The sequence below is a fragment of the Ambystoma mexicanum genome, chromosome 9 (assembly GCF_040938575.1).
Source record: "Ambystoma mexicanum isolate Mex_15411 chromosome 9, UKY_AmexF1_1, whole genome shotgun sequence".
Classification (NCBI taxonomy): Eukaryota; Metazoa; Chordata; class Amphibia; order Caudata; family Ambystomatidae; genus Ambystoma; species Ambystoma mexicanum.
In genome coordinates this window covers 568,200,085-568,224,605 of record NC_090931.1, presented here as the reverse complement: position 1 = coordinate 568,224,605, position 24,521 = coordinate 568,200,085, and the positions used below count along the sequence as shown (strand labels likewise).

The 24,521-nt window shown below is 47.7% G+C and overlaps 1 protein-coding gene across 2 annotated transcripts in view; it reads left to right on the top strand.

Moving 5' to 3' along the window:
• The window catches only part of RPH3AL (rabphilin 3A like (without C2 domains)), a 1,136,504-nt gene that overhangs the window by 305,354 nt on the left and 806,629 nt on the right, over positions 1-24,521 (top strand). For both annotated transcript variants that reach the window (XM_069615164.1, XM_069615165.1), the window contains exon 5: positions 9,395-9,524. In XM_069615164.1, coding sequence (XP_069471265.1) covers positions 9,395-9,524 — 130 coding nt within the window. The remainder of the gene's footprint in view (positions 1-9,394; positions 9,525-24,521) is intronic.

Sequence of the window (24,521 nt, the reverse complement as noted above, 5' to 3'; positions counted from 1 at the left end):
ATCGTAGCAGGGAAGGAGATTGACACCAGAACGGATAAAAAGCATCTCTGATATACGTATATACCTATTCCAAATACGCAAAAGGAAGCCAGGGCTTTAATGGCATGGCTTCATATTGTAGGCATTGGATTCCGAACTTTTCTATGATTGTAAAACCCATAGTGGCACTGACAAGGAAGGATGTTACCTTACCTTTGCCATGGAACATGGAGTGTCAAAATACTTTTGACCTGCTCAGAGCTGCACTATGTTCAGCTCCGGTTTTGGGCACGCCAAATTATGAGTGTTTTATGTTGTTTGTACATGAGAGCGATGGATGTGCTTTGGCTGTTTTGACTCAGGAACACAGGGCAAAAATAGACCATGCAGTTTTTCCACGTTGGATCCTGTTGCATGTGCTTTACCACGTTGCTTGCGAGCTGTTTCTGCTGCTGCCACGTCAGTGAAACTACCCGAGGGGATGGTTTTAGGTCACTCTTTAACCGTGATGGCACCCCATTCAGCAGACGTTCTTTTAAATAGCACACAGACGCAACATTTCACATCCGCCCGATGAACAAGGTATGAACTGATCCTATTTGCATCGCATATCAAAATTAAGAGATGTTGCACTTTGAATCCGGCTGAGTTATTGCCTCCTCCAAGTAAAGGAGGGAGTGAGGAGAAATTATCACATGATTGCTTAACTATAACTGAGCAAGAGACAAAAGGAGGAATTGATTTAACCGATATACCCCTGAAAGGGCCAGATGGAGAATTGCTTTGTGATGGCTCTTGTTTTAAATTACCGAATAGCATATCAACTGCTGCTTATGCCATTACCACACTGAAAACTATTGTAGAGCGCAAATGAATCCCACATAACTCAGCACACGCTGCAGAAATAATAGCTTTGACCAGAGCATGTGAAATTTCTGGAAACCTTAGTGTAAACATATACACTGATAGTCAATACGCCTTCGGAGTGGTCCAAAACTTTGGCCTATTATGGGCTGAAAGGGGTTTTCTGACGTCCCAGGGAACCAAGATCCAATATGGCACTTTAATAGTGAGACTGTTGTCAGCACTTGCGCTTCCTAAGCGATTAGCAATAATGAAATGTAACGCCCATAAAAAGGTAACGTGTAACGTAGGAAAAGGAAACGCATTTGCGGACAGAATTGCGAAACAAACTGCCACTGATTTGCACACCAAAATGTATATCGAAACAACAGAGAGGGTGCCCTGCATGATAGAGCATGGAATTGGGAATGTAAGAGAAATACAAACAGAGGCTACTCCTGAGGAAATAAAACAATGGTCCGAGGGTCCAGCAGAATTAGATCCCGAGGGTTGTTGGGTAGACAAAGAGAACCGTAGATGGATGCTGCCGAATGCGTATTTTATGGCAATGGTTACTATGGCCCATGGTCCAACACATATTTGTGCGAAAAAGATTTGTCAGCACCTTGATTTTGTATGGTACAATGACAATATATCAAAAACTGCAGAGAGGTTGGTTCAAAAATGCATGACTTGTTTACAACACAACATTGGAAAGAGAACAGTGACACCAGTAGGACATTTTGGTCCTCCCTCAATGCGCTTTGAAGTAATCCATTTCGACTTTATAGAAATGGAGAGATGCCACAATTTCAAGTATGTCCTTGTAGTGGTCTGTGCATTTAGCAAATGGGTAGAGGCCTATCCCCTGAAAGACTGTTCAGCCATTTCAACAGCGAAATTCATGTTAAAGGAATACTTTCTGAGGTTTGGGCTACCACGTGTCATATGGTCAGATAACAGCCCACATTTTATAGCTGCCGTGATACTACAGATCTGTTGAGGCCTCCAAATTGATAAACAATTCCATTCAGCCAGACATCCGATGAGTGCCGGTCTTGTGGAATGGCAAAACGGTATTTTGAAAAATAAACTAGCGAAAATATGCGCCGAAAGTAATTTGAAATGGCCCGATGCATTACTGCTAGCCTTGTTATCAATGCGTACGTCTGTGCAATCAAAGGCTGGTCTCTCCCCCTATGTGATTATAATGGGAAGACCAGGAAGACCAGCCAATGTATGGAATGTGCCACGTCCGAGAAGGTTAAAGGATATAGAGTATCCATTACTTAGTGAATACTGTAAACAGCTGACTCAAAACTTGCGTTTGATTCATCAGCAGGTGCATGAGGCTCTTCCTGTCAGATGCACGGGACCAGGCCATCATTTCTGCAACCGGGGGACTGGGTCCTAATCAAGAATTTTGAGAGAAAGTCTTTGCTTGCACCGCGGTGGTAGGGACCATACCAGGTACTCCTGGCCACACAGACTGCGGTTTGAGTAAACAATCGGAAGCATTGGATACATGCAACACACACAAAAAGAATCCTGTTTCCTTAGCCACATGAGAAAGAAACCAATGATTCTGATTTCCAGAGTGAACCAGCTTTGATTGATCACAAGGACATCGCCGAAATTCAGCCGAAACCACTTCCTGAGCCCAAGAATGGGTCTGGGGAGATTGCTCCAAAATCTGAAACATCAGTGTTACTGCAACCTTGTTTGCCTGCTGCCTCATCGTCACCAATTGCATCGCCATTTGGCATTGTTTCTGCATCTGCTGCAAACAACGATAGTGTATTATTGTTCATCGACCACACCGTACCTGGAGTTTTAAGGTACAATCTGCGTCCACGGATTCGAAAGTAATTGTAACACCCTTTGTTTCTGGCTCACGGATGGGGCTGGAAATAAAGGCCTAGGGAAAGGGAGCCTATGAACTGTTTCGGATGAAAGCTCTGACACGTGATTTCCCGGTGCTATTATTGAAAGTGAAGGGCTTTGCAACCTAGCGCAGACAAGCGGGGGTAAAGGTACTGACACTATGGAAAACTGATGTTGATACTTGCTCCTATATTTTGGAGCCTCTGAGGTAAACACCAGCTTACTGCCATCTTAAGCAGGCCGAATTGAACTTGCTTACATTCTACTGACCAAACGTGTGTTGTTGTGTGAGACTTTTTCCGACGGACGCTGAGAAACTTTTAAAATAATCCTTTATAGATCATGCCTGTATTCGCTCCTGCGGCCTCTTGCGCTGATGAAGACATTAATAGAACTATAGACATTGACATTGAATCTTATCCGAGAAGGACTTGGTCTATTAAGACTAAACTGCTCCTAGCCATCATACGTATCTGCATCGTATTTACACTAATTCCAATGTCCTGGTATTTAGAAGATATACATCCTATGAATACCCTATTGCCCACTGCCAATGCTACCACTATGCCTCATGCTCATGTGCTTTCTTACACTCTCCACGAGATGTTAAACACAGAAAAGGTTAAGAAAACAATACTCTGTTATTGAATATGAATATGACACATGCAATCTTGAACCAATCCAATTGCTGGGTGTGCTCGCATTTACCCCAGCATGAGGAAAGAGAAATGGGTTGGTATATACATCCTCTGCCCCTGAGTACTGTCTGTTATGTACCACTAAGAGCTCTATTATTTTGGAGATGGAATGACCATACCACTGGAAACTTTGATGGAACTAACATAAATACATTTGAAAGATTGGTATTGACACCCTTGGGTGTTCCGTGTTTTCAAATAGAAGCAAAATGAATACTGCATCGACTAGCCCCATTGATAGACTCTCTAGACCTTACCAGTCACTGATTACTTTTAAAATGGCTCCTGTAGGTAACAAAGATGCCATGCCGCCTTCCTACACTATTAACCATAGTCCACATTCTGTTCCATTCTGTTTGCGGAAAAAAGGTTCTCACCTAATGGGTACATTTACCAGATGTATGAATACTGCTGTACTTGAGCACAAAGAGAAACCGCTATATATAGGAGGCCCTGTCTATTTTGTATGTGGGGATCAAGCCTATTCATGGTTACCTAGAAACTGGGAATGTACCTGTTATTTAGGGATACTTTTATCTGGTGTATTTCTCGCTACAACCTCTGAAATAGCAAAAATATCCAAATCTCGCCCTCGGCGAGTTGATGCTGCGTGGCAAATTTTTGCTGACATAGCTAAATCCTGTATACCTTTTTGGGGACAAGCAATACATTCATGGAATATTAGAAGACTGTCCAGGGTGTTAGAGAAAATAATTAATGAAACCACTGACATACTATACAACATGACACTGGAACAAAAAGCAATCAGACTAGTTGCACTTCAAAATAGAATGGTTTTTGACATTATTTTGGCTGACCGTGGAGGTGTATGCAAATTAGTGGGATCATCGTGCTGTGTTTTTGTAAGCGACTCCTCCCCTACAATATTTGATGCAATTAAAAAATTACACGTTCTGAGTTCTGAAATCCACGTTCCCACAGGTGGCTGGAATCTAAATTTGAGTACATGGTTCTGGGAACTGTTACGATCCTGGGGATGGAAATTGGTGCAATTTTGGTCATGATATTCAGTATCCTCATACTATGCTGTTGTTGCATAGAATGTTTGCCAGCCATTTGCTCCATAATTACAAATGAATGTGTACAGATAATTAGTACAAAGATCCCAAAGCCCGAACCCAATATGATAAATGGTGGTCTCAAACATGAGAATGAAATAATCAAGGAGTTTATAGCAATCAATATTTCTGATAATGTTAACGACTTGGGTAATTTGTTCGGATGATGCTATTGGCTTAAGGCCAAAAGGAGGATTTTTACAACTGTAATGCATTCGTACAGTCCATATGGTATGAATAGTATGTTGGCCAGAAGCAAATCGAATCATGTAACAAACATTGCGAACTATGAAATCTGAATATGAACATTGGGGGTCCATTTTGTAATTGCCTGCCATTTCTTTTCTAAACGCTTTTGCAAATATATTCTGTGCTTCAGGTCTACACACAGTGCGAGGCCACAGCTTTGAATGCTAACGTAGGCAGGTATGTGAAACCCTGCAGAAATACATTGTTTTTCTTATTCTGTGAAGCCTTTAAGCTGTACATAAGCATTGACTAATCAGCAAACCAAGTGCCAGCCTGTCTTGCAAACGCTGTTGTAGAAGGCAGTTAAATAAGAATGATAGGCGACTAACTGTGCTCCTCCATGAAAGATGGTATTTTCTCTGCTTCAGAACTGTCTGACCCTTATCCCATGACGCAGCAAACAGATGACATTAGTTAGAATGTCTCCCTGCTAGAACATGATATCTTTCCCTGTGCCAGTGCCCCGTGTTCCCCAAAACAGTAATGTCATGATCTCTGCTTCCAAAAGGTCAGGGTTTTCCCAACTCCCTTGGAAGCAGATCCATAACCCAGGTTCCGAGTGCCAACCAGTCCCAATTGGGACCTTTTGGACCCAGTCCTGGCGCCAGTGGAACCAGGCTCATAAATATGCCCAGTCCCAGCGCTGGAAGCGCCGGGCTCATAATGCTTGGGTGGACTTACCTGCAGCAGACCATGCTGCTTACTTGCCTGCCAGTTGAGCCTCTGATCCTCTTCTGTTTGGAACTACTTTTCCTGTTGGGTGGGGCAGGAGCCACTCCCTAGATTCAGAACACTGGAACTCTTCTGGAAAGCAGGAACTCTTTTCTTACCTAGGCGTGGCTGTGGAAGGAGACACCTAAGCACTACAGGAGGCTATTTAAACCACACCCGATGGATGAATCTTGCTTTGCGTTATTCTGCATCCTTTGCAGCAGAACGCTCATCGTGTCTTCTGCATCTGATCCTGGGCCTAAGGAAAAAGGCTTACCATCCTGAATCCAGTCTTCAGCAACACCTATAAAGACAAGAAAGAACAGGTTAGCATTACGGTCTTCAGTGACAGCTCTTCACTTACCTGGTCCATCGGCTGTCACCAACGCCTCGCGCTGCATTCCGGCATCTGAAAGACAAAGGCTTACCAACTCTTCGTGCGCTCCGGAGGTCTTCACACTGCATTCCGGCATCTGAAAGACAAAAGCTTACCAACTCTTTGCACGCTCCGGAGGCCTTCGGCGCTGCATCCCACATCTGAAAGACAAAACAAGGTGCGTTTAAAGACATTGGGGAACTTTAATACTCACGTGCCATTACTCCTTTCCACATCTAACCCAGTGGGTATTCCGGCACCCTGCAGCCGCTCCGAACTTGTACCTGCAAAATAAAAAGACAGTTAGAGCGCATCTTGAAGCAGGCAACAAGCGCTTACTTACGTGCTTCCAGGCGCTTCTATTCATCACACGGGCTCCATCTTCAACTCACTTCAGCCCGTCATCCGCCATCGCCGGAACCCTGCAAAACAAGAAACATCATTACTAAAGACTTTAAAGACATTAGAATTACTTGAAACTTACCGTTCGTGCAGTAAACGACAGACAGCAGTCCCCTGAAGTCAAGAGGCCTGCTCCCCTTATCCAGTGAAGAAACTGGTTACAGCACCCTGCCCCGAGGCAGATGGAGAGCACGGCGTTCACTTACCTAAGGTGAGAGCGTTAACCTTTGGGGTTCTACAGGAGAAGAGAAAGGGAAGAAGAGAGAGACATTCAATAACCCAGTTCCTTAATCCCATATTTTCTATCTGCAGACATCTTACCCTTTGAGTCAGACATACAGTGCACAGAGGTCCAGCCCAAAGAGCCAGCCGTGTGTTACACATCACCTTTGAAGATACGGTATACGCCCAGTCAAGACCGGCGCCTCTACGGGAATCAGGTGAGCGTTACAAGTAAGCTGTATCGGCAGCCTCGGCTAGAACTACCAAATGTTTAGACTGAATGAAGTTACGTGCATAACTGTCAATTACTGAACCCTCGCTTGTATGTCATGTATATGGGCGGACCGAATAATGCTGTACAACGATGAAATGATGATGTGTTATGTATATATATTATTGCTTTACTGATGCTCACGCTCTCTCCTCTCATGGTGTCTGTGAACACACGTCGTGAGGTGTTGAGACCAGGTCGGCCGACTGAGATACTCTGAAAATAAACCAGACTTGTTTGGGAAGCGAACCTCATGACTGGTGTGTCATTAGTATACAGTTATTGTGCCTTTATTCCATATATGCAAAACAAAGGGGGGGGTCTGGGAATTTCTCTACCAGCACGAACACAGCCCAATGACCTGTTCTTGGGTGAATAACCCCTGGGAGAGACTCTACCAAGTCTTTAGCTCACTGTCCCTTTCACAGAGAAGAAATGTCCCCGCATATCAGCCTTTGTCCTGCCCAGGGGCAGTCCAGCGCCGAAATGCCAGGCAATTCTCCTCTGAACAAGAGTACCATCAGTAAACCCATACACGTGTTTCAGCCTTGTTGGGCATCATCAGTGAGGTGAAACTGTTGCCTCTCTAAGAACAGTGAGCAAGGGGTCCACGTCTGGATCACCCTGTTAACTTAGGGTGAAACCCAAAGTTAATTTATTCAAAACAAAGGGGGGTCTGGGAATCTCTCTACCAGCACGAACACAGCCCAATGACCTGTTCTTGGGTGAATAACCCCTGGGAGAGACTCTACCAAGTCTTTAGCTCACTGTCCCTTTCACAGAGAAGAAATTTCCCCGCATATCAGCCTTTGTCCTGCCCAGGGGCAGTCCAGCGCGCGAAATGCCAGGCAATTCTCCTCTGAACAAGAGTACCATCAGTAAACCCATACACGTGTTTCAGCCTTGTTGGGCATCATCAGTGAGGTGAAAATGTTGCCTCTCTAAGAACAGTGAGCAAGGGGTCCACGTCTGGATCGCCCTGTTAACTTAGGGTGAAACCCAAAGTTAATTTATTCAAAACAAAGGGGGGTCTGGGAATCTCTCTACCAGCACGAACACAGCCCAATGACCTGTTCTTGGGTGAATAACCCCTGGGAGAGACTCTACCAAGTCTTTAGCTCACTGTCCCTGAAATGCGGGGAAATTTCTTCTCTGTGAAAAGGACAGTGAGCTAAAGACTTGAACAAAGACAGAACAAACTCTGCGCTAGACTGATAATCTCGCTAGGTGAACCAATGCTCCAAACCTCTAGAATACATACAGTCAGCTCAGCGGGCACTGGAAGGTAATCTGAAATAGAGGTTTCCCCCCAATCTGCACAGACACTCACACATACTGATATGCTCACTCTCTCCTCTACGCCAACAAACAATAGAATCCAGCTATATCCCTCGATCAATTTTGGCCTAGCTGTAGCAGGCACTTCCATGAACACCTCAACAGTCTTTAGAAAGCAGCTATACCCCACATACTGAGTGCACACGAGCACTATTTACTACCCTACTCTCTCTCTCCACTGACTTGGACTATTAGGCGTCCAACTCACAGCGCTTTGAGATCATACCAATGGTATATAAGGCACTTTACAAATGCACCATAACATAACTTCAAAGATGGAGGAATTTAGAATAAAAGTGCTATATAATACAATGTGATATACTTTCTGGTTTATCTAGTTGCTGAACATTTGTATGCAACACCAAAATATGTCAGGCAGGGCCCCATTCAATCTGAGAAGCAACTGGATGCCATTGGCCTACATATAAACCCTGCCCCCCCCATTTGCATGGGTTTTGTCATCGAGGCACTGCATAATCTGTTTGAAAAGGCATCTCAACTCTGTGACCTTGTGGTTCCAGAAAGCCAGCCAGCTCACAGCTTTTTACATGCACCAGGTCACTGATGCTAGATGCCTTTTGAGAAATACACGGATGCATTTGCCTTCTAAAGTGGTTCTAAGAGGAGGGACACTCTGTCAACAAAGTTGCATCTTGCTGCTGCTCTTGAGCTGTGGATGCAAACCTTTATTGGCTTGCATTTAAAGCTACAATTCATCAGAACACATTTTCAGACTCCCGAGGGTACGAATGGGAGTCTACTTTGTCAACAAAGAAGAGGAGGAGGGGGGTTTTTTGAACTCTCCATAGCTCGGTGTGGTTAATCTGGGGTTTGCAATGCTATGTTATTTTGTCCACTCATTTAGTCAACTGTATGATTTAAGTTGATATTTTGGATTGCATTTTTCAGACATTGTGGTCTGCAGCAGAACTCGGGGCAAACACTTTGTTATTCAATGGTGAACTGAGCAGGACATTTGATAAATGCCTTCATGTGTTGCCTCCTATTAAACAACCTCTTTCTTTGTAGGCTCCTGTCCATGTTCCATATGTGCTCCTAGTCTCCTGTACAGCCTATTTTATCCTGTAGATTAGCTGTTGTCTTGGAAGTCCTACTCCGTGATAGTTCTGCCCAATTAATTTGTATACGTAAGACCTGTTCAGTTGCAGAACCATGCTCGTGAAACATTGAAGGTTAGATAAAACATAGTATTTTGAAGTGAGTATGCATTGATAATGCAATCCTCTGGAAGCTCACACCACACTGATATGGCACACACACAATGTGAAGAAAGAATGCTTTTTGTATTAACCATTATTTCTTTTGTTCATTTGTGTTTTAGCCGTCTTGTTGAGCGATTGGAAAATATGAGGAAAAATGTCATGGGCAATGGAATGTCCCAATGCTTACTGTGTGGAGAGATGCTAGGGCTGTTGGGGACTGCATCTGTTTTTTGTCAAGACTGTAAAAAGGTAATGTACCACATTTTCATGACATTTTCTTTATCTGTCAATAAAGTACTGTGAATATCAGATATACCTGTATCATTCGGCTCTCTTCCTCTAGAAAACAGCCTTGCATAGGGAAATAAAGCCAGAGGACTTTTTCCACACAACACAGACGTCTGTGCTGTGGCCATGCCCATCAGCATGCCGTTGGATTTCTGACTGAAGAGGGACTGACTTCTTAAAATCTATCTTTCCCTCGGCCCTCTACATTTCTTCTTCACTGGACCTCATCCATTTTTACTGAAGCCCCAATAGTACTCCTGGGAGACGCCAGCCTCCCGAAAAGCTATTCCATCAAGCAACTTAAGCGAAACGTCTTCCACTCTGATGTCTCTTCATCTATACATAATCTTCCCCCTTAGAACCTTGGTAGCCCTCTCAAACTAGTCTTACTCTCCTCCTCACTCAACTCCTCTAATCTCACCATAGACTCCTTCCCTTCTGAACTCTATATTCTCTAGTTGCACATTGCCATGCCCCCACCTCCCCCTCACAGCCCTTCGATCTCCCAAAAAAATTTAATCCAAACTGCTTTGCCACTACCTACAGGAAGTCCAGTCCTTCCTTCTCCCTCCTCTTCTATTGAACAGTCCTTTTCTGACTGGAATCTTTATCGCCACTCCCCCTTCTAAAACCATTATCCCTCTCACACCTTTAACCCTCCTACACTTATTCCCCAGGCCTGGCTCAATCCCCAGATAGATTTCTTCATAACTGAAATGAAGAGGTGTACAGACTGCGCCTCCTCTCATGTATAAGAATGTCCTCCTCTCCATTTCCAAAGTCCTTGACTCTTCCAAAGCACCCAACTTAATTTTTGCGATTCCAACTGCAGTAGCTTACCTGTGCAAATTCTACTCCACACAAGAAGCCACGTTGGTGCCTACTTATCCTCGTATGATCTCTTCTTTGCTCTGTGCTATGGACTTGAGCCAATACATTTCAACAAAAAATGGCAGTATTCATGACACTCTAATCACCCTCATATCGCTCCCCCTGATTCTTCATTCCCCCACCACCTTTTCCTACCTCCTTCTCTTTATGCTAATGTCCCCTTCTTTTTTATGAACTTGCTTCCAACTTCTCTACCAACCTCTACTGCATCCCCACTGACCCGTTATCTCTCCAGACAGTTAAGGAGCTTGCACCACTCACCTATTCCTACCTCTATGCCCTCTTCATTCTATCTCTTTTCCGAGGAGTTTTACTAGCCTCCTTGAATGTGGCAACTGTCCTCCCAGTTCTGATGAACCCCTCCGCAGACCCCAACAAACCTGCCAACTACCAGCCTGAATCTCTTCTTACCCACTATTCAGAAATTCTTGATCGACTCGTCTTTATCAGACTCTCCTCCTATCTTGACTCTAACAATCGCCTTGACGCACCCAATAAATCTGCCCTAGCCCACGTCTCTAACTTTCTGAACTATGCTCACCACTGCAAATTATATCCTATCTTAATCCACTCATCTCTTCTGACATTTGCTGACCTTGGCATTTAGGGCACTGCTCTTAACTGTTTAGCCTTCTACCTCTCCCATTGATCCTTCTCCATCTCATTTCACAGTAACACCTCTGATCCAACCCCTCCTGGCGGCGGAAGCTCTGAGCAGGCAGAGCAGTCTCCCACGAGTGGGAACTTGCTCAGGAAGTTATTCAAGAAATCTTCACCCTTTGGGGAACCCCTCAGGTAGACCTGTTAGCGACCAGTGTCAACCAGAAGTGCAAGCTGTTCTGCTCCAGGGAATTTCCCCCAGGAGGGGCTCTAGGAGACGAGTTAGTAGTGGACTGGGAGTTTCCACTCCTGTATGCGTTTTCTCCAGTCCCTGTCCTTCCTCATGTGATCAGGAGGTTAAGAAAGTTTGGAAAATCCATGATCCTAATTGCTTCGGATTGGACCAGGAGGACATGGTACCTGGACTTCCTGGCCATGTCCATCTGCCCTCCAATACCTCTTCCACAAAGAGAGGACATTCTCTCGCGAGAGGACTGTCGGGTTCTCCATCCAGATGTCAAGAAGCTCAACCTTCATGCATGGTTTCTGAGAGGTTGAGATATAAAGATTTGGACCTCCCGGATGAGGTGATGGAGATTTGGCTTTCGGCCAGAAGGCCAGCAACAAAATCCTTATACCGCTGCCGTTGGAACAAATTCTGCAGCTGGTGTAAGGAAATGGATGTGGACCCTTTTCAATGCAATACACCTATGGTGTGCCTTTGGCTAATCTGGGGCTCCAGAATTGGGACCATTATTGGATACTTGGCGGCGCTTTCAGTCTTTAAGCGTATCTCAGAAGAGGTATCATTTTTCAAAATACCATTGATTTTACCATTTCTTAAAGTGCTCACTAATGTGTTCCTTCCTACACCTTTTCAAGTACCAATTTGGGATCTTAATCTTGTGTTACAAACGCCACTCATGTCCATTAAGACTGCTAACATTGAAAACCATTCTGTTACGTTAACATCAGCCTGCAGGGTGAGTGAGTTGCAGGCCCTATCTAGTAAGCCTCTATTTACCATTTGTTTACAAAGATAAGGTTGTCCTTAGGGTTAAACCATCTTTTTTGCCTGTCACACCGCTCCCCGCACGAGCTACGACGCTTCCTACACAGACACGCCCCCCACGTCCACAGCCTCGTCCCAACCAGCAACCAAACACACACGTCCCGACAGGGGTACCTCATTACCTTATCAAGTGTCACGCTATGGGGCACGACGTGGCATGCTCGGCAGAACTGGGGTTTATCGCCCTTCAGGTGTGTGGCAAACGAACTGGAGGCTCCATCACAGAAACGCACGGAGAACCGCGCGACCCAGCGCGGCCCGGAACACGTGACTCGTTGCCTAGTAACTCTCGATGCTTGGGCATGCGTGTCACGTGATAGTGGTCACGTGTTCCTTCCCATGGATAAAAGGAGTCCGGTTACGGAAAGCGTTGCTTCACAGCTGTTCTCTCTGGATCACCTGTTGCTTGCGCTTCGTTTTCAAGTCTCCTTACCTCGCCAGACCCCTGCCCTGTTCAACGGATTGCTCAGTGCCTATCTCTTGTCTGCTTTGTCTGCTTTGGGACCTTGGATTATTTGGTTGACGAACTATTTTTGCCCTACGGATTGCCATTGTCTCAACCCTTGCTACCACGGAATTTGGATCCACCGATGCCGACCTACGCTCTGCCCCACGGACTGCCTTGTGTCTAGCCTCCTGGACCGCTCTGCTACTCTCTACCTTTCACAGCACAACGACCCTGTCCTAAGTGGTCACCTGCCCGTCTCTGCTGCCACGTCTGCTCGAATCCGCTGTTCCTTTCTGAACCACAGGCTTTCGGTTCTCTGGGACAACGCTCCTAATCACAGGTATATAGTGTCCTGGGTGTATCCACGAGGTATTTGCATACTGTACAGTTACCTAACCTTATACCTTCCTTTACAGCGCTCCAGGGGTCCTTCCGGTTGTTCCTGAGTCCTGGCTCTACGGACTACCTTCTTTGGCCCTAAGCATCACTCTGGCGATGTTATTGTGGTTGTCAGTTTGATACCTGGGAACAGAGGGATAGCCCATACTCTGCACGACCAACAGCCGCGTGACAGACTGTGAAGCCTTTGGTCATTCAGAGTATGAATCCCTCCACCGGGGACCCCGTGACCGCTTTGATGCAAGCAGTAGCGGCCCTCAGGACCGACATGGCTGCTGCTACAACAGCCATACATGATCGTCTTGATGCCTTACAGAGCACTCGTTACCCGTTACCCCCAGACACCGAATTCGGGGAGTCCGGTCCCTCGGATCAGCCAGCACCTACCCCGGCCTCTGCACCCACGCCTATGTTGTTTCCGACACCCGTTCCTCTTGCTGCCCCAGAACGCTACCAGGGGGACCCTCGGAAATACCGAACTTTCATTAACCAATGTAAACTCCACTTCTTGTGCAGACCCTTGGCTTTCCCTGATTCAGTCACAAAGGCCGCATTTCTTCTGTCACATTTATCTGGGGTAGCAGCCACCTGGGCAAACCCGATGTTGGAAAACGACCACCCCGCTCTGTATGATTTCGACCTCCTCACAACGGAAATGGCCAAGGTCTTTAATACACACCATAAAGCCCAATCAAGGGATCTGGAACTCCTGGACCTAACACAGGGTAAGCTATCATTGATAGAATACATAGCTAGGTATAACCAGCTCGCCGCCGAGACTTCCTGGCCGGAGGAGAAAAAGGCGATCGTGTTCTACCGTGGCTTATGTAACACCATGAAAGATGCGCTTTCAGTGGTTCCTACCCTTCCCTCGGTAATTTCGGATCTAGTGGATCTCGCGTTACAGATAGATGCAAGGAGATCCGAGAGAAGGACAGAGACAACGTTCTCTAGCCAGTCCGGTCAGACCTCTTCTGTCCCACCTTCCGAACCCATGCAAATAGGTGGCATCCGAAGCCCGTTAACACCATCCGAACGTGAACGCCGGAGGGCGGAGAACGCCTGCTTTTATTGCGGGTTAAATGGGCACTATGTAAGGGAATGCCCCCGACGCCCTAAGAACAAAACCCCGGGTTTTCAGAGGGCTCGCCCATGATACAGGGGGCCCCGGCGAGCCTATCTTCAAACACCTCTGAACCCGCCTTCGGCCCTGTCAGACCAGTGATAGTCCAGGCCCTTATGAAACCCACTAGGGAGGTCGCACATGTGGTCCATGTAGTGATTGATTCTGGGGCCACTGGTTGTTTTATCGATATCGCCTTGGCCCATCGTCTCAACCTACCCCTAGTTAGAAAAGAACACCCGGAACCCATACATGCTGTTGACGGCAAGTCCTTGTCGTCCGGCCCCATTCAGTTTCAGACCGCACCCTTGGAAGTATTGATTCAGGGCACCCACAGGGAAATCATGTCATTCGACCTTATCACTACACCACAATTCGGTGTCATTTTGGGAATACCCTGGTTACGACAACACAACCCGCTGATCAACTGGGGGACAGGACAGGTCACGTTCGAGTCAGAGGTGTGTCAGCAGTTTTGTCTTGTGGATGGCGACACGCCCTCCTCTCCTGCCAATCTACTGGGCGCCATGGCCTCTACTCGCATTACTGACGCAACCTCCGAGACTGGGCCTTCACATACAGTGGGGGCCATCCTGGCTAGTATCCCCATCGAATACCACGAATACCACATGGTTTTTGATAAAGCCACGGCGGAGGGTCTCCCTCCACATAGGCCATACGACTGTCCGATTGATCTGGTTCCGGATGCGCCCATACCCAGGGGGAGGATCTACTCATTGTCCCAATCAGAGGAGCAGGCCCTCAATGATTACATCCATCAGGCATTGCGATTGGGTCACATCCGTCCATCATGTTCCCCTGCCGCCAGCCCGATATTCTTTGTGCCAAAAAAGGAAGGTGACTTGCGTCCATGTGTGGACTATAGGAAGTTGAATGCCGTTACCATAAAAAACAGATACCCTCTCCCCCTCATCTCCACACTGCTGGACAGATTAACCAGGGCTACCATTTTTACCAAGTTGGACCTAAGAGGGGCCTACAACCTGATCCGTATGCGACGTGGGGACGAGTGGAAGACGGCCTTCTGCTCTCGGCAGGGGTTATTTGAGTACACCGTGATGCCCTTTGGGCTTTGCAACGCCCCCGCAACTTTCCAGCGGTTTATCAATGACGTGTTCTCTGACGTCTTGGATACATACGTGGTGGTATACCTGGACGATATATTGGTTTTTTCGTCCTCCATAGAGGAACACATTGTTCATGTCAGAGAGGTCCTCTCTCGCCTTAAGGCGAACGCCCTGTTCGCCAAGCCGGAGAAGTGCATTTTCCATTCAAAGGAAGTGGAATTCCTAGGTTTCCACATCTCCCCCGGAGGCCTGTCTATGAACCAGTCCAAGGTTCGTGCTGTCATGGAATGGCCGACTCCGACTAATGTTAAACAACTTCAGTCCTTTCTTGGTTTCGCCAATTTCTACCGACGGTTTATCGCCGGCTTCTCTTCCATCGTTTCTCCACTGACCGCCCTGACCAGTCCTCTTGCCCCGTACTCTTGGACCCCCACGCAGCAAAGGGCGTTCGAGGCACTCAAATCCAGGTTTACTTCTGCCCCGGTCCTACAACACCCCGATCCCGACCTCCCCTATGTCCTGGAAGCAGATGCCTCTTCGTTTGCACTAGGCGCGGTGTTGTCCCAGCCATGTCCAGCCACGGGCCGGTTACATCCGGTGGCCTATCATTCTCGGAAATTCTCAACAGCCGAAACCCACTACACTGTAACCGAGAAAGAGCTGCTGGCCATCAAGGACGCCCTCCAGACATGGCGACACCACCTCATGGGGGCTAAGCACCAAACGGTGGTTTACACGGACCACAAAAACCTGCAAGACCTGGCCTCCCTGAAGTGCGTAAACAGTCGGCAGGTACGCTGGCATTTGTTTTTTGCTGCCTTCGATTTTGTTGTGAAACACAGACCAGGCCTCATCAACGGCAAGGCTGATGCTTTGTCCCGATCTCCCGGTGGTGATTCCTTGGTTTCGTTCCCAGACACTCTATTAGGGAAAAGCCATGTTGTCTGCTTATGTACGCCCTCACCACTCATGCTCACCGCTATTAGAGAATGGGTTTCTCAACATCCCCATACGCTCACGGAATGGGACATCACTCTCCAGGATGGGCTCCCTTTCATTCAGGGCAAACTATTCCTTCCTACATGCGATGCACGCAACCAGGCGCTGGCCTGGTCGCATGACGCGGCCATAAATGGTCATCCCGGGCAACAACGCACCCTTGAATTGTTACAACGCTGGTGCTGGTGGCCATCCATGAGAAAGGACATAGAAAACTATGTGAACACATGTTCCATATGCGCACAATGTAAAACACGTAGAGGACGGCCATTGGGGTTACTCCTGCCATTACCCATACCTCCCAGGCCGTGGCACACCATATCAATGGACCTCATTACTGACCTACCTCGTAGACAGGGTTACGATACCATATGGGTTGTCGTCGACTCATACACCAAAATGGCCCGTTTTATTCCCTGCACAGGCATACCATCGGCCCCAACACTAGCTCGCCTGTTCTTCAAAACGGTGTTCTGTCTATTCGGCTTACCACATGTCATCATATCAGATCGGGGATCCCAGTTTACGTCCTGCTTCTGGCGTGCTCTTACCAGTCTCCTGAGAATCGATGCTCATTTCTCTTCGGCGTACCACCCCGAAAGCGATGGGCAGACGGAGAGGGTTAACCAGGCCCTAGAACAGTACCTGCGCTGTCTGTCCCTCCAGTACCAGGACTCTTGGTTCAAGCTGCTCTATCTAGCTGAGTTCGCATACAATAATTCCCGTCATTCGGCCACTGGGTTCTCCCCTTTCTACTCCCTGTACGGGCAACATCCTCGTGCCCTACCACTCCCTGACTTCTCTTCTGCCACTCCGGCTGCTAACGCCTGCGTGCGTGACTTAGCAGGTGTCCATGCACATACTCTGGTCCACCTCCGCGAGGCTCAGTCGGTGATGAAGGCCAAAGCGGACCGTAAGCGGGCGGAGGCGCCGGTGTATCATGTGGGCGATCGGGTATGGCTGTCGACTAGACGCCTGCGGATCCCTGGTTGTCGCAAGCTGTTGCCCCGCTTTGTGGGCCCCTATCGGATAGCCAGAATACTCAATCCCGTGGCCCTGCGCCTGACTGTTCCGCGTGCTTGGCGGATCCACCCGGTTTTCCACATCTCCCTCCTCAAGCCGTTCCTTGCTTCCACTCGCATCCTTGTTCCTCCCGCCCCAGTTTCTGTGTCTTCCCAGGACGTTTTCGAGGTCAGTGCCATCCTCGGGTCCCGCTTCCATAGAGGCCGCCTACAGTACCTGGTGGACTGGCTGGGTTATGGCCCCGAAGACCGGTCCTGGGTTTCCTCCCATGACGTCCAGGCCCCCCTTCTGGTGTCGCAGTTCCATAGGGATAACCCGGCTTGCCCACAGGGTCGTGGGCCGTTGTGGGGGGAGTCTGTCACACCGCTCCCCGCACGAGCTACGACGCTTCCTACACAGACACGCCCCCCCACGTCCACAGCCTCGTCCCAACCAGCAACCAAACACACACGTCCCGACAGGGGTACCTCATTACCTTATCAGGTGTCACGCTATGGGGCACGACGTGGCATGCTCGGCAGAACTGGGGTTTATCGCCCTTCAGGTGTGTGGCAAACGAACTGGAGGCTCCATCACAGAAACGCACGGAGAACCGCGCGACCCAGCGCGGCCCGGAACACGTGACTCGTTGCCTAGTAACTCTCGATGCTTGGGCATGCGTGTCACGTGATAGTGGTCACGTGTTCCTTTCCATGGATAAAAGGAGTCCGGTTACGGAAAGCGTTGCTTCACAGCTGTTCTCTCTGGATCACGTGTTGCTTGCGCTTCGTTTTCAAGTCTCCTTACCTCGCCAGACCCCTGCCCTGTTCAACGGATTGCTCAGTGCCTATCTCTTGTCTGCTTTGTCTGCTTTGGGACCTTGGATTATTTGGTTGACGAACTATTTTTGCCCTACGGATTGCCATTGTCTCAACCCTTGCTACCACGGAATTTGGATCCACCGATGCCGACCTACGCTCTGCCCCACGGACTGCCTTGTGTCTAGCCTCCTGGACCGCTCTGCTACTCTCTACCTTTCACAGCACAACGACCCTGTCCTAAGTGGTCACCTGCCCGTCTCTGCTGCCACGTCTGCTCGAATCCGCTGTTCCTTTCTGAACCACAGGCTTTCGGTTCTCTGGGACAACGCTCCTAATCACAGGTATATAGTGTCCTGGGTGTATCCACGAGGTATTTGCATACTGTACAGTTACCTAACCTTATACCTTCCTTTACAGCGCTCCAGGGGTTCTTCCGGTTGTTCCTGAGTCCTGGCTCTACGGACTACCTTCTTTGGCCCTAAGCATCACTCTGGCGATGTTATTGTGGTTGTCAGTTTGATACCTGGGAACAGAGGGATAGCCCATACTCTGCACGACCAACAGCCGCGTGACATTGCCACAAATTGTGACGGATTTCCATTTAGCCCAGAAAAGTGTGCTTCCAACCTTCTATCCGGACCCACATTCTGGCAAGGAAGAGGAAAGGATACATAGGCTTGATCCAAGGGCTTTGAGCTTTTACATTTCTCGGATGTCAAAGGTACGTCCAGCTTCAACTGCTTGGGCAAATATTTTTAACAGGGAGCGCTGTGTGCCGGCTCGTCGAGTCGATGTCCCTCGAGGATCTCCATTTGACTGTCGACGTCATCATCAATAGAAGTAGCGCACATAGCTCCTGTTGGCTTCAGTTCTGTTTTTCCGATCTAACCCTTCGAGAGATTTACGGCATGCTTCAGTTCTTCTGTGCAAATCACTAGTTATTTTCGTTACGAAAATGTCTTCGTCATCACCATCAACGCCTAATTCTGGCTTCAAGAAGTGCCAAGACTGTGGATCGAAGATGTTGTTTACAGATCCCCTCTGCATATGTCTGTGATTCCTTGGTTTCCGGACATCGTACCTCCGACTACGGCTACTATCAGGCGATGACCGAAAAGGCTCTCGGGGAGCGTAAAGGTAAATTGGCAGTAGGGAGATTACCTTCGAAGAGTTAAAAAAGACAGATGAGTCGAGGGATTCCTCTCAATGGTAAAAAATCAAAGCGGTCTCGATCAAAAAGTCGATCACGCCATTCTTCCTCGTCTTCTTCAAAGAAGGCCAAGAAACAGCATCATAGGTCACCTTCGACCTCCAGTGATTCCTCGGCTGAGGTAATCAGGTGTCCAACGAAATCGGACTCCCCTGCAAATTTAGATGCGTTTCCTACCGAGATGCTTAAAATCTTCGAGAATGCGGCCTCGACCCCCTCGAAGGGCAAGCAGAAAGCTCCCCTACCCCTGTCGATCTGTGAAAAGACAACAAAGGGAAATCGAAGACAAAATCTTCGAAACGGAGCGTTAAGCCGTGCTGCATCGAGAAAGATCTCGATCTGACGAGAAATCGTTGAGGGCTTCGACGAGTCAAGAACCTAGCCCATCGAAAATTCTGTTGAAGAAGCACAAGAAGTCGACTACGTCGACGCCTTCGCTGATTCCATCGATGTCGGGTCGACCCTGGAATAGAAGTCGACGCTGACTAAGCTGATCCTGACTTGGAGGTCATTGTCGCTGATTACTTAAAAATTGTCGAAGCCAGTGGTGGTACAGGAAAAGATTTTCAAACCTTTACCTAAAAAAGATTTATTTAAGTCTTTATCATCCATCTATGAGGAAGATCCTCCTTCTGATGATAATACACCACCTTTTGGGCTAGAATTCGGCACCCCTAATGTGGCAGAAGAGCTAATCTCTGATGAGCCCGGATTAAAGGATTTATATGACAACCTTCAGTCAGCCAATGGGTTAGATACCTCTGCCGAGTTAGAGTTTTGCAAACTAGGTCCAACTGAACGTGCTGACTCCTCATATAGAAAACGAATGAGTAAGGTTATAGAGTTTTTAGGCTGAAGCAGGCCGACTCCTTCTTTTGAACAAGATGATATGACGGACATCTTGGAGCAGTGTCCCCAGAAAAATCGAATGTTACCTTTTACACTGCATTACAGAAAAAGAGTCTCTGCAAATTGGGAGACACCAGAAACAGCGGCTGTAGTAAATAAAAAATGTTGCCAAAAAATACAGATCATCAAGCAGCGACCCAGAGTATCTAACTAACCACCCATCACCAAAACGTTTGGTGGTTCAAGCTGGTACATCTACCAAGCAGTCAGCATACCCATCCATCCCTCCTGATGGAGAGTGGATGCAAGGGCGAAAAAGGTTTTTACGGCGGGCAGTATGGCATTAAAATCAACAAATGTGACTTGTACTTTGTCACGGTTTACATTTACCCTGTGGGACTGCGTAGCTATGGCAGCTGACCACATCCCAGAAGAATAGGCGGAGCAAGATCACCTCCGACTAGTCTGACTTTCTGATTGTGGATCACACTATTCCGGTTTCGAAGAAAGTTAAAACCTTTGGAGTAATCCTAGATGACCAACTGTCAATGAGGCCTCATGTATCTTATATTAGGTCGGCATGCAGCTTCATCAACAAGCGTATTCAATATATTCGACCATTCGTCACCGCTGAAAACTGTTCTTTGTTGTCTACGGCATTAATTAACTCTAGACTTGACTACTGCAATAGTCTGTTGGCCGGCACCACCGCTCTGAACATCAATGCCCTTCAGGTCATACAAAATAATGCTGTACGTACCATCTTGGAGCTCACTCGTCGAACACATATCTCCACGTTCAGGAAAACCCTACACTGGCTCCCCGTTAGGCAAAGAATATCTCACAAAATCCTCACCTTAGCTCACAAGTACCTATCCTTTTCATGCCCAGTATATCTATTGGATTGTACTAAGAGCAAGACGTCACCAGAAATCTTCGTCATCTGTTTCACCTACACTGGTCCAGCCAAGATTCAAATTGGTCCGTTTTGGTGGCACAAGCTTCGAAGTCCAAGCTCCACTTTTCTGGAACTCTCTTCCTGCTTCCATACACCTCACTGACAACTATGCCTCTTTTAAAAAGGCTATTAAAACTCACCTCTTCAATCTCATCCCTGATTAAGTACTCTATGCTTCCCTGGCTTGATCGTATTGCTTGTCTCTACGTCTCATCCAGTTTTATGTGGCCTATGGGCATGTGTGCTCGGTACAAACATTTAAATAAATAAGGGGAGGAAAGAGACAGCTGCCTGGCAATCATCAAGGATGAATGTCTCCAGTCAGATCTGGATACTGCAGACAGCATCAGCAGATCCATGGCAGCTAGCACAGTGTTACACAGATTTGCGTGGTTAATGAAGTATGGGGTTTGCACCAGATGTGCAAGCTAGGCTACTCAACATGCCCTTTGACGGCTTAAGACTGTTTGGCAGCAAGGCGTATGAGAGTTTGGAAAGGCTGCAGACCTCGAAAGCGGCGGCTAAATCCCTTAGCGCCGCCATTAAACAGCCTCAACACCCCTACTCTGGCTCATCTTCCTGGAGGGGTAAGTCCTTTCGCTTCTACTCCTCAATTGGAAGAGGAAGAGGACAAGCCGGTCAAAGAGGTCAGAGAAAATTCCCTCCTGGTGGACCAGGGAGAGGTGCTAAGCCAACCCTAGCAGCTGCAGCTTTACCCTCAGCTGCTGCTTCAGCCTCCTCAAAATCACTAAGCAGACTTGCTCAGCGTCTGAACGAATGGCGAGGCATTACTTCAGATGCTTGGGCACTGAAAACTGTAGCCCAAACTGTAGCCCAAGGTTGCTGCCTTCCTTTCCAAAGAAGGCCTCAGGATCATCCACCGGGGAACAACTCTTTCAAAATTCCGGATCCGCTCCTTGTGCAGGAAATTGTGACCCTGCTAGAGAAAGGTGCAATAGTACATGTACTTGTAGCGGAAACAAACAAAGGTTGGTATTCCCCATACTTTTTGATTCCCAAAAAGGACAGAGGATTGAGACCCATCTTGGACTTAAGAAACTTGAACAACCTGTCTCGGCAGAATCGCTCAGGAAACAAGAGGACACGGAGCACCACAGGTTCGATCCCCGGGTCCGCGCTTAGAAACCTTTGGGTACTAAGCACGTTATAAATAACCTACCATATCATATCCAGTTCCTCAAGAAGGACACGTTCAAGATGGTTACCCTTTCCCAAATCCTTTAGGCTCTCCAACTCCAAGACTGTATAGTGTTGTTGGACCTTCAGGATGCTCACTTTCATGTGCCTATCCATCTCAAGCACAGAAAGTACCCGCGGTTGGCGGTTCTCACTTCATCAGTTTTGAGTTCTGCCATTCGGGCTGTCCTCTGCCCTGGGGGTTTTCACCAAGTTGATGGCTGGGGTGGCAGAAAGTCTCAGGAGAGGGGGGATTCATGTCTGCCCCTACCTGGACGATTGGCTGATCAGGGCTCTGGCTGCTCAGGGCTCGTTCAACCGAGAAAGCCCAGGCACATCTCAGTGTAACCTGCCTCTCGCTCCACAGACTGTGCTTCTCCCACATTTACAAGTCGCACATGATACCATCCCAAAGACTCCAATTCATCGGAGCAGTCATGGATGCTTCTTTGGGAAAAGCCTTGCCACTTGAGGTGAGAGCTCAACACATTCTGCAGATGGTTACCAAATTCCAGAGTGCCCAGCATCTTCCGACCTTTATCTTTTGAGGTTGCCCGGTCTCATGCCATCCTGCATTTTCCTGGTGCTAAAAGCTCGCCAGAGAATGAGATCCCTCCAATGGGCTCTCAGTACTGAATGGTCCCAGTTTTCAAGGCAGAATGTCAGACCACCTAAAAGTTCTGAGCAGAGTCTCTCTGGACTGTCTGTGGTGGGCTTCCAAGGACAACTTTCTCAAGGGAGAATATTTTTGGCATCCATGGGCAGAGATAACGGTAGTGATCGATGCCTCAATCACGGGGTGAGGAGCCCATACCAACGATCTGACAATCAGCAGTTGTTGGTCTCCATCGGAGTCCAAACTCCATATCAACCTTTTGGAGCTGAGGGCAATCAGACTAGCGCTGAAGGTCTTTCTGCCCTCTGTACTGGGAAAGAACGTCCTGATAATGACAGACTACACAGTGGCCATGTACTACCTCAACAAGAGTGGAGTTGTAGGGTCACTACCACTGTGCAGAGAGGCAATACATCTCTGGTCCTGAGCAATTCAAGAAGGAATCTCCCTGTCAGCAGATCACTAGCCGGAGAGGAGAACACAGCGGCGGGAGCTCTGAGCAGGCAGATCACATTCTCCCACGAGTGGGAACTAGCTCAGGAAGTCTTTCAAGAGATCCTCTCCCTTTGGGCGGAACCCTTAGGCAGTGCAAACTGTTTTGCTGAAGGGAATTTCCTCCAAGAGGAGTCCCTAGGGGACGTGTTCGTGGTGGACTGGGAGTTTCCACTCCTAATCCGCGCTTCCTCCAGTCCCCGTCATTCCTCAGGTGATCAGGAGGTGGAGAACGTTTGGGAAATCGATGATCCTGGACCTTCTGGACATGTCCATCTGCCCTCCAATGTGTCTTCGTCAAAGAGAGGATCTTCTCTCGCAAGAGGAAGGTCAAGTTCTCCATCCAGAGGTCAAGACACTCAGCCTTCACGCATGGTTTCTGAAAGGCTGAGTTATAAGGATTGGGACCTTCCGGATGATGTAATGGAGATTTTGCTTTCAGCCAGAAGGCCAGCAACAAAATCTTTGTACTGCTGCCATTGGAGAAAGTTCAGCAGCTGGTTCGGGGAAAATATGTGGATCCCTTTCTATGTGTCACACCTATGGTGCCTATGGTGCTTTCCTTTTTGTTACATTTGGCAAATCTAGGGCTCCAGATTTGAACTATTAAAGGTTACCTGGTGGTGCTGAACACTTCCAGGGATAAGTAACTTGTTCTTCCCTCTGTACCACTGTCCCAACTGTGCCAATTGCTTACCTTTCCTGCTCCATTTTATAGGCCTGTACCTAACTTTGATTGCCCAATATACGGGATTGTGTCTTCGATTTCCTCTTTTTCTGTGGCTCATGGCATTGGCCTTTCATAGATTCCCCCTCATTCCAACCAGGTAAAATGCCTTTCCTGCTTAGATTTCTCAGGTGGTTTATTCTCTACCCCTTTGTTCAGCTGATTACTTCTCCCTGCTTGCACACAGGGCTTAAAGCCTAGGCCAAAAGAGGAGAAGATTAGCAGCCGGAAGTCCAGAGACACACATCAGAGAGAGATGCTCCTGCAGAGGAGTAGTTGAGAGCCACAGAGTCAGCATAGTGACTGAAGACCTAAGGAAGCCCTCATTCATGCCACATCTATGAGGGAGACCACAGGAAAGGGAAGCAGAGGAAACAGGATGCACTAGTGTCCCAATCTGCTGATTTCCTGAACACGGGGGAGGCAACGCAGAACTGCGGACCACGCAGACCAGAGTAAAAGAAAG